The 17,338-nt window shown below is 48.9% G+C and overlaps 1 protein-coding gene across 1 annotated transcript; it reads right to left on the bottom strand.

Annotated features, from left to right (window-relative positions):
* Positions 1 to 488: 488 nt before the first annotated feature.
* On the bottom strand, positions 489 to 7,360 carry LOC147677742 (uncharacterized). The gene is made up of 2 exons (XM_086945581.1): positions 6,460 to 7,360; positions 489 to 709 (listed from the first exon to the last, which is right to left on the bottom strand). Exons 1-2 carry the CDS (start codon positions 7,358 to 7,360, stop codon positions 489 to 491), a joined length of 1,122 nt encoding a protein of 373 aa, XP_086801707.1.
* Between the last annotated feature and the right edge of the window lie 9,978 nt (positions 7,361 to 17,338).

Here is a 17,338-nt window from a genome sequence, read left to right as displayed (position 1 = left end):
AGGACAAGTGAGAACATCTCCCCCATCCAAACTGCCCTTTGGCATGGTAACAGTCAAGTACCCAACGTTCAGGTAGTGATTAGACAAATGCACGGCTGGAAGGAAACCCTCTCCTCCACCCCCCCAGATCCCCATCCCACAGTACGCTCTTGTGCCTCCCCTCTTGTGGGTCCAATGCCCTTAAAGCTGTTTCGAGCTATGAGCCCTCACCACCTAGCTGAAGTGTCCATCGCAGGCTTGCGTGCCTTGGGTGATACATATCAAGTCGTCCACCGATCTATGAGCCACGTCTGGCAGCACCTGAATGGCCTTCCCACAGTGTTAAAGCTGGTGTCAGAGTCGGAGTCCCTCTGATCCTCTCCTGAGAGAGAGGGGTTGCTCCATGGGCTCGTGGCACTCAGAGAGGCTATTGCTGCGACCACACTCTCCCTATCTCGGCGGGCTTCCTCCATCGTAGGGTGGCCATTGAGTTTCCCCCTCCCAGGGGATCATGCGTGGTCCTTCTCGGGCTGTTCTCTGCCGCTGCGTCTCCGATCTTGTGATCCCCACTCCTCTTTCCGGTCCCTCACATCTTGAGGGGTAGTGAAGAACTTGGTCTCCCCTGCATGTACTATCCGTAACACAGCAGGGAACACCATGGAGTACGAAGCCTCAATTTGTCGCAGTTTCATTTTTTCCATGACGAAGGAAGCTCGCTGCATCTGTACCTCTAGGGAAAAGTCCAGAAAGATCCGAACACTTCTGTTCTCTATTTTAAGTTGGCCCTTGAGGCGCGCCCGGCTCAGCACCTGCTTACCCTGTCTTTGTAAAACAGGCGGTCTCCCAGGCTCGGGCAGGATTCCTGTGAGCCCGCTCCAATACAAAGAATGGTGATAGGTCCTCCTCTGCCACCTCAGTGCATTGCCAGTGTTCAAGCTAGGCCACCATATTGTTCCCCTCAAGTTTTTCGGGCAGTCCAATGACCCTTATGGTATTTCGTCTTGCCCTGTTGTCTGCATCCTCAGCCTGCTGCTCCAACACCTGGACCCTTTTTTCAATGTCCGCAATTTTGCGTGTGGACATGGCTACTTGAGGCTTCAGGCTGACAACATCTCCCTCCACTGTCATTACTCAGTCCACTCATTTCCTGTGGTCTGCCCTGAGAAGGCCCAGATCTTCTCCGAGCGTGTCTATTTTGGTTTCCACAGCAGTCCATGAGGTTTCTATGGCCTGTAGTATATCAGGAAGCGATATGTCATCTTGGGGTGCAATCTTGTCACTGCGGGCCCCGGTACATGTGCACGACTCCCAATTGTCTTCACCCGCCGATTCCGGCTGCTTGGTCTCCCGTCTTTTGTTGACTCTCCCCATACTTGGAACGGAGTGGGAGCAGGTCGATTAGTAACCCACTTCGGGTTTATGTAGTCCTCTCCTGCGGAAAGGGCAGTCGAGTCCAAGCACGTTGGGTGTGGAGCCCAACTGTGATGCGTGGGGGGAGCGCAGAAGTGATGCCACAAGGAGTGCTGAAAAGGGAGCAATCTAACCCGGCACCTGTTCCCCACTCTCCTTGCAAGCAGGATTCGATCAATGTGGCCGGAGTTCATGTGGCTGCTCAGTACGTTGGTACGGGCAAAGTCCCCAACCCTGGTCCCTGTCTCTCTTTGGCCTACTCCCCTCGCTCAGCCCGCATCGGTGTGGGTGTCAGCTCTCCTCGCCGCTCCAATATCCTCCAGACCTCCCGCTGCCACCTCTCCTCACCGCTCCATGGGCAGCAGCCCCCTGCTCTCCATCTGTCAAGTCGCATGAATGGTGGGGGTTGCGATCACAGCTGGGGCGGTCCGACCTGCCTCTCAGTCCCAGGCTTAGGAGGTGTGCCCCCTCCGCTAGCGACACTGTCGGCTCCTCCCAGAGCCTCCCATATATGCAACCAGTTCCACCGGCTCCACTGAGTGGCCTGGGGACCGCAATCCTGGTAGGCTGGCCCCCGGACTCAGTCAGCTGCCCCGCAGTACTCCCCACGCAGACCCTCAATGGCTCGGGCCCCTCTGCCTCCCCTCATTGCTCCTTCACTGTACGGAGCCCGCAGCACGTGCAGTAATCCCAGCGGCCCCCACTCCCAACTGGGACCGGTTATCCGTCCGGTACCTGGCTTTGCAACGGAGGTCGCCCCCAGGTTCTCTGTGCCATTTTCTCCGGCCGCGTCTCCCTCTCTGCCTCAGCCCTGTCACCGACAGGTCCTGCCTCTTCGTTCTGGAGGCCGCAAAGCCCTGCTCATCCAGTGCTCCACCGGCTCAGATCGCCCCTTGAATCCACTTTGTGCGGGAGACGGTCGCCAGTTGCGAGCACCAACTGGGCTATCCCCGCGTCGCCTACTTTCAGTTCGTTTCACAGTGAAGGTGAGCTGTTGCGCCCCGATTTTCGCTTTCTGCCTGCTCCTCTGATCTTCATCTATCCGGGGATGAGTTTGTTAGGTGAAGGGCCCCTCTATGTCGGGCAGGATGGACTGTGATGGGGGATCACCCGCAGGAGCTCTGGTTCAGGCTCCAAGCTCCATCGGCATCCAGCCACGCCCCCCACAGACTGATCCTCTGTAATGCCGTTGGGCGCATAATCTGGCGCACAGTGACAATTAGCACTGGCGCAGTCATCTGTAATACAGCCCCGGAATATGATATCTTTTGTTTGGTCTTTCAATCGAGTAAGCAACAGAGATACTGGGAAGCTGCTGCTGTGAAGGCTCACTCGGAAATGTTGCAGTCCTCAGAACAAAAAGACTGTAATGCTGCCCCTTGCTGTGCCAGTCGTGCCATCCCTTCTTTGCCCTCACACGGGTACAAGTTGCAAGGCACCGGAAACATGTAGCATGCCTTTTGTGTGCATGACATGCACCAAAGAGTTTTACAAAGAGGCCTATATTTGACAGTCTGAATACCTCAGAGTGGCATAATTGTGTTCATCAACAGGGCATTGTCAACTTGCAGAACACCACATGCAAGTGCTATCAATGGGACCAGTCATCACACTTTTCCTTCATCAGTCATAATGTAGATTTTCCTAGTTTTTATGACGGAAAGTCTTAATTTTATTAAAGACACGGAGGCGAGTATTATGCTTCTTATCTTGCATTTTATTCAATAGCAGCCAAGATAAGTGTAAAACTACAGTTCCCAGAGGGCCAGGAAACAACTGGGCCATGGGAATGGGAAAAAACGAGAGTATGTCAACCAATCAGCAGTCACATTATGGATAAGAGAACACACTGACTGCGCAGCTTCCTCTTTTCGCTGAGAGCCAGTCAGATAACAATAGAAAATAAAGGAAAAATAGCCCTAACCAGTAGGAACGCCAAAGTCCAGGAACAGAAGTCCTTAATTACTGGGATCCAGAGCCAAAGTCCAACGAAAGGATCCGAAGGAACTGGAAGGACCGGAGTGGAAATCCAAGCAGGAGATGAACGAAGCCTTTGGAGAGTAGATCTTCTATGATGAGGCAGGCGGCAAGGCCGGATTCGCTGTTGGGAGGGAGAACACATGTTAATAGTGTAGCGGCGGGATAATACTCGCCTCCGTGTCTTTAATAAAATTAAGACTTTCCGTCATAAAAACTAGGAAAATCTACATTTTATGGCAAGACCGGAGGCTCCTATTATGCTTGTTTAAAGCAAATCAATAACATCAGAAGCAACAGAATGAATAGGCTTGCAGTAAAACATGCGGAAAATACTGTCATTGGACCAATCTGCTGATCTCAGTATGTCCTCTAAACGGGAGCCAGCCCAAAAGGCCATAGAAGCCATGGCTCCTCTAGCCGAGTGTGCTCCGAAAATGGAGACATCAATACCGGCAAGGGACATAACCCAGCGAACCCACCTGGCAAGGGTAGGGGAGGAAACCGGGAGGTGGGGTTTACAAAAGGAAATGAGGAGTTGGGAACAAGAGGGCGTTCTGAGATCAGCGGTCCTTTGTTCATACATTTTCAAGCATTGACCCACACAAAGTTGGGGTTGATCTGGAAAATAGGGATAAAAAACTGAGTCTAAAGTAGTCTTTGTGCGCCTTTGAATCTGGAACAGCACCCCCGTAGGGGCAAATTGGCGAGAAGAGACATCCAAAGCTCTGACATCAGAAACTCTTTTGATAGACACTAAGCAAAGTAACATAGTAAGTTTGGCAGATAACATTTTGAGAGACAAAGCAGAATTACAGGGCCAATTCAAAAACAGTTTAAGTACAACAGAAACATCCCATAAAGAGGTATACTTAGCCAACGGTGGTTTTGCGCATCGAACACCCTTGAGGAGGCGACAGATCAGAGGATGAGAGCCTACAGGCTTCCCGTCAATTTGTGAGTGGTTGAGGGAAATAGCCGAACGCCAGAGATTTATGGTGCGATAGGCTTTCCCAGCGCTGGCTTGAGAAGCCAGGAAGTTGATAACAAAACCTAGAGGGGCTGAAAAGGGATCGAGAGACCTTTCCAGACACCAGCTTGCCCAAAGAGACCAGGCGGATTTGTAGGCTTTGGAAGTGCCTGGAGCCCAGGCTTGGCTGATAAAGTGAGCAGCCTCTTGTAAAATGAGGACTTCAGAAGGGGGAGGCCAGAAACTTTCCAAGCCGACAGAGTGAGGGAGTTGTCCAAGATCAGACAGTGACGCTCGCCCTGAGGGTTAAGAAGAAGATCGTCGAAGGACGGCAGAAGTACAGGAAAATCTATCGCCATCTCCAGGAGAACTGGGAACGAGATTTGAGCTTGCCAGAAGGGAGCTATTAGTACTAGAGAAGTTTCCTGACGGCGGACTTGCGCCAGCACTCTGTTGATCATTATGAAAGGAGGAAAGGCATAATTGAGTTGACGAGACCAATCCTGGAGGAAAGCATCCGTGGCTAGAGCTAGGGGGTCTGGACGCCAGCTGAAAAACTGAGGCAAATGTGAAGTGAGGCGAGAAGCAAAGAGATCGATGGAAAAGGGACCCCATAGAAGAGAAAGAGAACGAAAGACGGAGGGACAAAGCCTCCAATCGTTGGAGTCGCGTAGGAACCTGGAGTGCCAATCTGCCACAGAATTGAGGTCGCCTGGAAGGTACTCCGCTGTCAAGGAGAGATGATGAGCTAGGCAATATTCCCATAGGCTTTTTGCTAAATCTGCTAGGGGCTTGGACTTGGTGCCGCCGAGATGATTTATGTAGCGAACCGCAGAAACATTGTCCATGCGTAAGAGTATGGAACAGCGGATCCTGTCTTTGGAAAGACCTTTGATCGCAAAGGAACCAGCAAGCATCTCTAAACAATTTATGTGCAGTCTGGACTCCTCTTTTGACCATGCTCCTCCAGTTGAGATTGCACCACAGCGGGCGCCCCAACCCGATAGACTGGCATCGGATTCTAAAACAAGATCTGGGGATGTGGCGAAGATAGTGCGCCCGTTCCACGCATCTAAATGGTCTATCCACCATTGCAGTTCTGTGCGGGACTCCTGATCTAGAGCGATGACGTCTGAATAAGCCAGACCTTGGCGAAGGTGCCTGATCTTTAAGCGTTGAAGGGCCCGATAGTGCAGAGGGCCCGGAAATATCGCCTGAATAGAGGATGAAAGAAGGCCGACAATCCTGGCCAGAGATCTGAGAGAAATGACAGAAAGATGAAGCACTGAGGCGATCTCCGCCTTGATTTTGGAAATTTTGGAAAGGGGAAGGCGTAAAGACGCTGCCACCGAGTCCACAAGGAAGCCCAGAAATTCCATGCTCTGAGAGGGGACCAGAGAAGATTTCTCGAGGTTCACAAGGGAACCCAAGTCCTGAAGGAGACACTGAGTGGTTTGGAGATCTGCAAGGAGACCCTGTTTGTCCAGGTTCAGGAGAAGAATATCGTCTAAGTAGATTATGAGTCTGATACCAAGGGAGCGAAGAAAAGCGACCACCGGCTTCAGGAGTTTTGTGAAGCACCATGGTGCAGAAGAGAGACCAAAGGGAAGAGAGGTGAAACAATAGGTCACTCCTGACCACTGAAATTGAAGGAATTTCCAATGAGTTTGGTGGATAGGAACCGTAAGATAGGCATCTTGAAGATCTAAATGGACCATCCAATCGTTCGGCCGAAGGGTATCCCTCAGATGAAGGATTGTCTCCATTTTGAAATGACGATAAACCACGAAGTGGTTGAACCATTTTAGGTTTATGACAGTGCGTAATTTCTTGTTTTTCTTTTGGACTAGAAAAATGGAGCTTAAAAAGCCTGTAGAGTCGTAGGGAAAAACTCGGATGGCTTGTTTCTGTAAAAGGGACTGTATCTCGGTTGAGATGAGATTTGCCATGTGGGGAGAGAACACCAGAGGAGGAGGGAAAGAGGTCTGGACAGGAGGAGAGTAAAATTCTATAAGATAGCCTTGAACTGTGCTGAGGACCCACGGGTCTACACTTATGGACTGCCATTTTGGAAGAAACAGTTTTAATCGACCCCCGACAGGAGGGAAAGAAGAAAGGCTTACCTTGTTGATTTGAGTTGGTGTTGCGATAACCTTTGCGCCCTCTGCCGCGGAAGCCACGACCTCTTTGTGGATAAAACTGCGGCTTGTATTCTTGGGAGTTGTCGTAAGAACCTTTGGAGCCTTGATTGTAGGGACGGCCGAAAGAGCGACCCCTGCCTCGTCCGGCCCGTCCAAAATCCCGAGGGGCGAAAGTCTTTTTTATTGATTGTTGAGCCTTGTCAAGAGAGGCAAAGGTAGAGACAAAGCGACTGATGTCGCGAACCAAATTCTCCCCAAAGAGGAGGCCATTTGCCTTAGAGCCGGGGTCCATAGGAGCGAGGTTAGCAAGCTTGGGATCTAACTTGATCAATAGACCCTTACGTCTCTCGTGGGTAATGGCTGCGTTGGCATTGCCCAAGAGGCAAAAGGCACGTTGAACCCACATGGAGATGTCATCAGCTGAAAGATCTGAACCATCAAGACGGGCAGACTCTGCCATGTCGAAGATACGGGCCAAAGGACCAACAATGTCCAGCATTTTGTCTTGACATGTGGACCATGCTTTATCAACCCCACGGCGAGGGTCTTTACCAAATTTTGAAAAGAAGGTAAGGAGAGGTTGGTCAATGGAAGGGACAAGGGTGATTTTATCACGGAGGGCAGGTTTGGGACATTCAGACTTTAATCTTGAACGGACAGATGCTTCCAGAGGGAGACGAAGATGGGCAGAAATATATTCCCCAACGTGATGTGATGGAAACCATTCAGTTGAGTTGGGATGACGGATGGAGGACGGGTCAAACATAGGGAGACCCTCTGAATCATAAACTGGGTCAAAGTTAAAGGAATCACTTTTGGGAATTTTGGGGGGAGGAGGGTCAGTGACATCAAAAATATCGCACAAGTCGTCAGCATCAGGCATCTCATCATCCGTGTCCAAGATGGTGGAAATTACTAATTTCTTAGTAGGAGACTCTGTGTGCTTGGATTTCTGTTTTCTCTTGCCCTCTGTACCGACAAACCCTCCTTAGTAGGAGGTCTGGGAGGCACTACGTCCTCGTCCATAGGCGAGTAGGACTCGCTAACCAATGCTGACGCCTTTTTAGGCTTTTGCACAGAAGCAGAGTGTTCCACCTTGCGTTTTCTGCTATCCCCCGCAGATTGGGCCAAAATCTTGGACAACATGCTGACCATTGAGTTCTCCATATTCTTAGACATCCTTTTCATGGAGACTTCAACTGCCTGTTCGACAGAATTATTTATAAACTTATGAAGGTCCTGTTTAAGAGACCCATTGTCCATGTTAGAGGGATTTTCCTCAGAAGAGCTCTCATGTTCCATGGTAAATAAATGTGGCAGGTAAGGGTTAACTCTGTGAGGAAAGTGAGGGGCGTGTAGAAGTGGGCGTGAAAAAAGGGGGCGGGTCGGCTGCCAGACACGGCAGCGAGGAGACCGGAGGCAAGACTGGCCAAAGAAGGAGCTCCGAAATGCAGCAGCAACCGCTGAGGAAAAAGCGGCGGTGAAAGGCTGCAAACCAAGCGTAGGAGAACAGCTCCAGAAGCGGTGAGAGGCAGCGCGAGGAGCGCGAGGGCCGCGGAGCAGGGAAATACCAAAAGGAAAGGGCGGGAGGGGGGGGAAGAGAAGCCGGTAACCAGAACCGGTCGGCAGAAAGCGCGCGAGCAGCGCGAACACTGAGGCACAATAGCGCTAAACCAGGCAGAACAATTCAATAATAAACAGTAAACAAGTCAAAATAACTTATATTATTAAATAAATAGCGAGCATAGATAAGGGAACACTTATCTGACTGCGAGCAGCAAGAAAAGAGGGAGCTGCGCAGTCAGTGTGTTCTCTTATCCATAATGTGACTGCTGATTGGTTGACATACTCTCGTTTTTTCCCATTCCCATGGCCCAGTTGTTTCCTGGCCCTCTGGGAACTGTAGTTTTACACTTATCTTGGCTGCTATTGAATAAAATGCAAGATAAGAAAGCATAATAGGAGCCTCCGGTCTTGCCATAAAATTAGTAACTGTCTCTTGTAAGGTTTGATAGAACACAGCATTTAAGATTTGAATGGGTTAAACCAGCATCCAAATGTAATACTGTGTTGGAAGATTAGGCAGGCATCCAAGAAGCTGACAACGAAGCATAGTTTTGGGGTCAGGGCACAAAACCACCACCAACTTCCAAATTGTAAATGGGATTTTATATTTATTGAGATCTTGGCCACCATGTAGCCTGATATATCAAACAGTCTTGACCAAAGGTCCAATAAAGTACAAAACTTTCCTTTTTATAAATATTTTCCCTATGTGTCCATCTTTTTCTTTCCATACCAACCTTCTGTAACTTTCCTACCCATGCATCACCTACCATCTTTTCATTCAACTGATCACCCAGACATCCATGCATGTACTCATACAGCTGTCCATCCATCCAAGCATTCATTCAACTATCCATCATTCCACCAACCCATCTATCCTTACTGCACCTCTGCTTCCTAAATGCTCACATTACCTGGATGGTAGACACATAATTCCACTACAAACCACATACACCAACTCTACTCTATAACACAAAAATATTTACATTTCCAATGTCAATAGCTCTAACTCTCTTTTTCTAAGTGATCACTCCACTGCAAACAAAAACAAGCATTTTCAATGCAATAGGTCTCGCATTTGCGAGAGTTTAAGCTATCGGCATTGTAAATGACAATGCCTTTTATTTATCTGTTTTGTAATTAACACATAAATAAAAAACATTGTAATTTACAATGCGAATAGTTCAAAGTCTTATAAATAAAAGACCTATTCCCTTGCAAAGAAGCAGCCGCCATTGTCCCGGGCTGCTTGGAAAGTGAAGGCACCCATGGCGCGCTGAATGTTGCAGGGAAGCCTGTTCTGTCTGCAGTAGGAGAAACTCATTTGAAAACCAGCATTAGATTGTGCTGTGCAGCATGAGGCATAAGCACGCACCAGGTTCCGTGCGTGAAAATCAGCCATGTGGAAAACCAGCAATTAACTGTGCTGTGCAGTGTGAGACACAAGTGTGCACAAGGACCTGTGCCTTAAAAACAGCATTATGGAAAACCAGCATTAGAGTGTGCTGTGCCACATGAGACACGAGCGTGCACCAGGGTCCATGTATGAAAACTATATTTAATGTGTGCTTTGCAGCGTGAGGCATGAGAGTGCACCAGGATCCGTGTGCGAAAACCATCCATGTGGGAAACTAGCATTAGAGTGTGCTGTGCAGTGTGAGGCATGAGCGTGCACCAAGATCTGTGCAGAAAACCAGCTGTGTGGGAAACCAGCATTAGAGTTTGCTGTGCAGCGTGAGGCATGAGCGTGCACCAAGATCTGTGCAGAAAACCAGCTGTGTGGGAAACCAGCATTAGAGTTTGCTGTGCAGCTTGAGGCATGAGCATGCACCAGTCTCCGTGTGCGAAACCCAGCCATGTGGGACACTAGTATTAGAGTTTGCTGTGCAGCACGAGACATGAGCGTTCACCAGGACCCTTGCATTAAAACCGGCCCTGTGAAAAACCAGCATTAGTGTGTGCTGTGCAACGTGAGACACAAGCAAACACCAGGATCTGTGTGCGAAAGCCAGCCATGTGAGAAACCTGCATTAGAATGTGCTGTGATGGGTGAGACACAAGCGTGAACCAGGATCCGTGTATGAAAACCAGCATCAAAATGGGTGCAGTGCTACATGAGACACGAGCATGCACCAGGATAAGTGCATGAAAAATACCCTTGTAGAAAACCAGCATTAGTGTGTACTGTGCCGCATGAGACATGAGCGTGCACCAGACTCTGTGCATAAAAACCAGACATGTGGAAAAGTAGCATTAGAGTGTGCTGTGCAGCATGCAACACAAATGCGCACCAGAATTTGTGTAGGAAAACCTGCCCTGCTATGTGGAAAACAAGCATTAGAATGTGCTGTGTAGTGAGTGACATGAGCGTGAACCAGAATTCCTGTACAAAAACCTGCCACGTAGGTAGCTGGCACCAGAATGTATGCCGTGAACCACCAGCATGCACCAGGATCCTTGTACGAACAAAGGCAGTAGGGGAACTAGTCCCAGAATGTGTGCTCTGTAGCCTGAGTCACAAGGGTACGCCAGTATCTGGGTTCGAAAACCAGCAAGGTGAGAAACGAACATCAGAATGTGTGCCACCAGTGTGCACCAGGAACCATGTATGACAAGCATTTGCAATGCAATAGGTGTCACATTTGCCAGAGTTTAAGCTATTGGCATTGTAAATGACAATTACTTGTATCTATCTGTTTTGCTAATTAACACATAAATAAAAGGCATCGTCATTTACAATGCCAATAGTTCAAACTCTTGTAAGTGCGAGACCTATTCAAAGAAGCGGTCGCCATTATCCCTGGCTGCTCGGAAAGTGAAAGCATGCACGGCGCACTGAATGTTGCAGGAAAGAGTGTTGTGCCTGCAGTAGGAGAAACTCATTAAAGAAAATAGAGCTTACAGACTAAAAAAGACGTAGCGTGTAACAACTGAAGTAAAAGGGCCAGTCCTCATGGTAGGTTGCAAATAAAGACATGGTGGTACTAAGGAGGGACTTACAAGCCTAATAATGAATCAGAAGCCACCATTTACGAAGGACAATGACACAAGCCAATAAAAAGGACAATGACACAAGCCAATGGCAAATGTGAGAGGAGAGTGGGCGGGGCTTCTATTCCATGCTCCAATACATCATGCCGCAGAGTAGCGCATGCGCTGCCCAGGCTCATCCTAAAAAATAAGTAAAAAACATTGGGGCATATTATCAAGGGGGTTTATCTCCGCTTTTTTGGCTTTAAAGGCCAAGAAAGCGGAGATAAAATTATCTCCCTATTACCTAGCTGTCGCCAACACCAGTTAGCGACAGCCAGTAGGAGATAGCGACCATCTTGGGCCCCACTTTGCATGTCAGTGATATTTATCACAAATGACATGCAAAGTGGGCGTGCCAAGATGTTAGCGACTGAAAACAGTCGCTAACATCGCTATCTCCTATTACCAACTTTTGGAGATATTCGCGCTAAGCGCGAATATCTCCAAAAGCTAACACCTGCCCTGAGCAGTTCTTAGCCATGTTATCCAATGGGAGGTGGATAACATGGCTAAGAGCATTAGCTCGCTAATGCATGAATATCGCGGACTTTTCAGTGATATTCATGCATTGCGGCCGATTTTTATCGCATTTGCGATAATCCTTGGTAATACCAAGGTTCATCTGCGATAAAAATCGCCGCAGCTCAGCGTTAATTTTTTCACGCTAACCAAGCAATAGCGATAATTATCGCTATTGCTTGGTAATATGCCCCTTCGTCATTTACAACGCCAATAGCTCTAACGTTCACAAAAGTATGAGCCCGATTGTGTAGCCAATGCTTGTTTAATTAGCATAGAAACAAAAAGATAGGGCAGCTGGTAAAATGCCAAGTATGTTGTATGACTGAAACTAAACATGCACTGTTATTCAGCTTATTGTGCACGTTATATGTTTGCCATTAACACCTTCTGACATATTCATTATATGAAAATCGAAACCCTTTATTTCCCCATTTTAATTCTATGCTTTTTTAATAGCTTTTTTTTTACCTTTACCCTTTAATCTTTCGCTCGTTTTGATATTATTTTTCCCCTTATTTGAACCCATGCCAGTTTTTATTCTCTTCCCCTCATGTTATTTTGTTACCATTCGATATGCTTCAGCAATAGTTTCTTTGATTTTACAATGTTTATTAACTTATTTGCTATTGCCATTACGATTCATTCTATTTATTTCTGTCTGTCTCTCTTCGTGCAAAAGTTTCAGGTGATTTATCGCCAGAGCCGAGTTTGTCATTCTGTTGAATCGTGTATCCCATAACTCAGCCCGAGCGGTGATCAGCTGCTTCTGTCTGAACCTGCCCGGGCTGAGTTTAGTTTCCGAAAAGTGCCGAAGGAGCAGGGGATACAGGATACCAGGGATCGAGTCGGGGTACCACGCGGGTGGACGGCATCCCTCCACTTATTTTACCGGTAGGACGGCGTCACCCCGCCAAACAGCTGGACTTCACTCTTTGGCCTCTCTGGGACGAGATCGGAGCGCACCTTTCGTGACGTCACTCCCTGCTGTGACGTCACTTCCGGTGACAGCGTCCCCCCACTTCTCTTTTTAGGACTCGTGCCCTGCAGGATACCGTGGGGATACCACATATTACACAACACCGGAAGTAAAGACAGAGCGGACCCATATAGTACGAGTCCCATAGACAGGACTGGACTCGGTGAAAGATGGGTCCTTCATGCAAAGGTGTATTCTGCTGGAAGAATATGACTAGAGTTATTAGATAGTCACAAATAACATTAGATTGCATGGTGGCTAAGTTACTGTACGCTCAAATCAGATCTAAGCTGAGATGCAGGAGATGCGCTCTTCTAATGTAATTGACAAGAGTGGGTAGAAAAATATTCGCCTGACTCCAAAATGGCCGCGCTGTGGACAATTGCGATTGGTTTAACGTGAGAAGTTCGTCTTCAGTCTAGGGGGGCACTGGAATTATGTGGTGGGGAGGACCAAATTATGTGACAGGCTTGGCTAAATTATATAGGAAAAAAAAGGCAAGTGAGTGCAGTTTTATTTTTATTTATTTAATGTAGTTTTATGTAGCGTGAACTTTACCCAAAGGTGTCGGAGCGCTTTACAAAAGAACTAGGTAACTTACATAAGGAACACATGATACACTAAGCACGTTAACAAGTTACATGTATACAGTTACAAAGGTACATAAGAAAGACTGAGCATGCTAACAAGTTACATATATGCAGTTCCAAATTTAGCATAGACACAAAAAGATAGGGCAGCTGGTAAAATGCCAAGTATGTTGTATGACTGAAACTAAACATGCACTGTTATTCAGCTTATTGTGCACGTTATATGTTTGCCATTAACACCTTCTGACATATTCATTATATGAAAATCGAAACCCTTTATTTCCCCATTTTAATTCTATGCTTTTTTCATTGCTTTTTTTTACCTTTACCCTTTAATCTTTCGCTCGTTTTGATATTATTTTTCCCCTTATTTGAACCCATGCCAGTTTTTATTCTCTTCCCCCCATTGTTATTTTGTTACCATTCGATATGCTTCAGCAATAGTTTCTTTGATTTCACAATGTTTATTAACTTAATTGCTATTGCCATTAGGATTCATTCTATTTATTTCTGTCTGTCTCTCTACGTGCAAAAGTTTCAGGTGATTTATCGCCAGAGCCGAGTTTGTCATTCTGTTGAATCGTGTATCCCCTAACTCAGTCCGAGCGGTGATCAGCTGCCTCTGTCTGAACCTGCCCGGGCTGTGTTTCGTTTCCGAAAAGTGCCGAAGGAGCAGGGGATACAGGATACCGTGGGGATACCACATATTACACAACACCGCTGCTGTGTTCTGATTCCTGGCAGCAGCTGTCCTTGCAGTGGTAGCAGCAGCAATGCTACTCTTTATTACAGTGGCGTTTGCAGCAAGTCCAGCGGAGGAGCAGTCCATGCTTTTCCTCATGTTGTTTCGAGTCATGCTTCAACAATGAGAAATCTCTTGTCCAATACAATTCGTACTATTTAAGTTCGTGGACCATCCCTGGACTAAAGTACCTGTAACTTTTTAACTCGTTCAAGCCCAACTGAATTTTTTTTTTTTTTAATTTCTCTGAAACTACTGAGCAATTTAGCACTTTCTACCAGTACAGTAAGTCTTCAAACCGTTAAGATACTAAGTTACTGTGCCTGTTATAACGTCCAAAACATAAAATGCTTGTAACAGGTCAGGTTTTGTAGAGCACCAGGCTGTAGACTTTTGAGGACTGGGAGCACTATTTTTCTACCTTAACAATTCCATTTTATGGCGTTTAAGGTTATACATGATTATTTTTAAACTAGACAGCTTTATAAGTATTTTACTCATGATTGACAATTATCTTTTTTCAAATTCTACAACTGGCAACAGAACTCCTACTGAAAAGTGATTTTATCTCTTTACAGATTGTTAAGAGGCTATGGTCACTTTTAAGTGGATACAAACTAATGGCAATTGATCGACTTGGAAAGTGCTGAGCATGCCTAGTTGACTTTGAATAGTTCCCCCTAATGCACAAGTTACTTACCTTCGATAACAATATATCTTTCAGAAACATTAGTTAGTGATATATTCCTTACCTTAGAATTAACCCGAGGCGTCAAACTGGATCCAGAAAGTTTTCATCAGCAGTACCCTTTTGCGTCGGAAGGTGGCGTTGTGCGGCTCCGTGTCAGTCGTTGGCTTTGTGGTCGCCGGGATGACGTCGCGGCAGCTGCTTAGACGCTGCCCTCACGCGCTGACGTCAGTTCTGTACACAACTTTCCACGCCAGGAACGCAGAGCCATGTAAGAAACTGACCACTTGTGTAATGAAACTTGGGCCCTGAAAGGGATGACCTTAACCCTAGAAATCAGTTTGCAGAACGGGGAGGATGGGTGGGGTAGTAAGGAATCTATCACTAACTAATGTTTCTTACCGATATATCGTTACCGAAGGTAAGTAACTTGTGCATCTGAAAGAAACATGTTAGTGATAGATTCTTTACCTTAGAATAGATACCCCAGCCATACCAACCCTGGTGGTGGGTCTGCGAACCAAGATCACACCAGAAAGTCCTGGAGAACAGAACGGCCAAAGAAGCATTCTCTCCGGACTTGGCTGTCCAGGCAGTAGTGCTTAGTAAACGTGTGCAGCGAGGCCCAAGTAGACAGATGTCATGCAAAGGAACTCCCCGTCCCAAAGCAGTAGTGACGGCCGTCGCCCTGGTAGAATGGGCGCATAGCCCTACTGGAGGCTCCTTCCTAGCCAAGGAGTAGCACGCTGTGATGCACAGAACGACCCACCAGGAGATGGTCCGCTTATTTATGGCCTGACGTTTCTTGGCGACCACGTAAGCAACAAAGAGCTGATCGTTCACCCAGAACTGTTGTGTGCAGTTCAGATGGGAGAGCGCAAGTTTTGGGTCTAGACGGTGGAGCCTCTCTTCCTCTTTTGAGGGATGTGGAAGTGGAAAGAAGGTCGGCAAAGTGAGGGTCTGCCGGATGTGAAAGGCAGTGACAACCTTTTGGCAGAAAAGATGGATGTGCTCTTGGGAGAACTTTGTCCGGATGGACAGAAAGAAAAGGAGGTTTAGAAGTAAGAGCCTGGAACTCCCTCACTCTTCTGTAAGAGGGGATGACAACCAGGAAAGCAGTCTTTAAAGTGATTAGACGAAGAGGACAGTTGTGAAGTGGTTCAAAAGGAGCACACATGGGGGCGTGTCCAACATGGCGACGGAGTAGGACGTGCTTTCAGTCCCTCCGCCGCCGCGATTGTTATAGCCTTGTCCAGCGCCTTCCCTGGACCCTGCCGACTGACCCCACTTTGGCGCGGCGCCTCAGGAGTCACCTGTGAAGATCTGGTGTCCTTAGCGGCTCCGGTAGTGGAGTGGTGACCCCCCGACAACTCCGAGGCCTGTGGCGTAGCTGAGCAGCGTGAGCCGGGAGACTTGCGTACAGCACAGCCGGGGTGGTGACATCCGGCCGCGCGGCTGCGGCGGAGTCTGCCGACTGAGAAGCCGGGTGAAACCCCATCGGAGCGCGTTCCAGGGGCCCCGCCGGAAGAGAGGGCCCTGAGAAGCTCGGCGAGTTGTGGGAGTAGGAGCGAGGGGTGCCCGACGGACGAGCGGAACTCCTGTCACACGCAAGGCCGAGGATTGGAGGCATAGGTCCGGCCTCCTGGGGTGCTGTCGGCCCGGACCGTGGCGGGAGTTCGGGAGAGCGCTTGCCTCTGTCCCAGCACCGGGGACTGCGGAACCCAGTTGGTGACTCCCTCAGGCCTGGAGCATAGGGCCGCCCATGACCTACGACGGTACCAGCCCTTGGTAGCGGCCTGCTAGCGGTTGGGCCCTGGACTCCCTACCTGCCATTGCGCACACGTGTGGGCCGGAGCGGCCGGAATTAGCCTGGAGACACAGGGGTCGCGCTCCTGAGATCGCCTGAGGAAGGGGACCGACATAAAGATCACTGGCTGGGAACGCCTGGGGATCGTGCCTGGGGATCGTGCCTGGGGGTAGGACCTGCAGATCACGTCCACACCCGAGACGGAACGGTGCGGCCTACTGGAGAGCCAGTGGAGGCAGAAGAGGTGCAGTGTGGGTGCGGTCGGGTACCTGAATAGACCGTTCGGTGGAGGAAGAGAGTGAGCGCTGTGCGGTCTGGGCCACTGGGCCGGAGTCCTGGATTCGCGGCGGCGCTTTTGGCGCAACAGAGGAGAGTTTGCTTGGATTGGGGGCGATGGCCCGGAGTGCTCGACGCCTGCCGCCCTGGTCGGACTGCGCCTCCGAGCGAGACACGATGGCTCAAAGAAACCGCAAGGACAAGCCGGGCAAAGAAGGGCCTCTAAAGGGTGCACAGCCGACGACGTCCCCTGGCACCAGCACTTCTCCCCGGCCACGGAACGATGAGGCACCTGCCACCAAGGCCTTTATGCTGGAGCTCTTTTCGGCCATCAAGGAGGATATCTCGGAGCTCCGCTCCCAACTCGCTTCCGATCTCAGGGAGGTGAGCAGGGATGTGGATGGCATTGGCAAGAGGGTGGCGACGCTTGAAGAACACAACCTGGGGCTGGCGGGCGATGTGCACCAGCTCCAACAGGATGTGCTCAGGCTGACGGAGCAAAACCTGGATCTCCAGGCCCATGCAGAAGACCTGGAGAACCATTCACGCCAGAATAACATTTGCATACGCGCGGTGCCCTGGGACGGAGAGGCAGGAGACCTGCGTGGCTATGTGGAGGAGCTCTTTCTACAGATTCTGGATGAGGATGACCTTCATGAGG

The sequence above is a fragment of the Lissotriton vulgaris genome, chromosome 12, assembly GCF_964263255.1.
Source record: "Lissotriton vulgaris chromosome 12, aLisVul1.2, whole genome shotgun sequence".
Taxonomy (NCBI): Eukaryota; Metazoa; Chordata; class Amphibia; order Caudata; family Salamandridae; genus Lissotriton; species Lissotriton vulgaris.
This window is presented reverse-complemented; position numbering and strand designations above follow the sequence as displayed.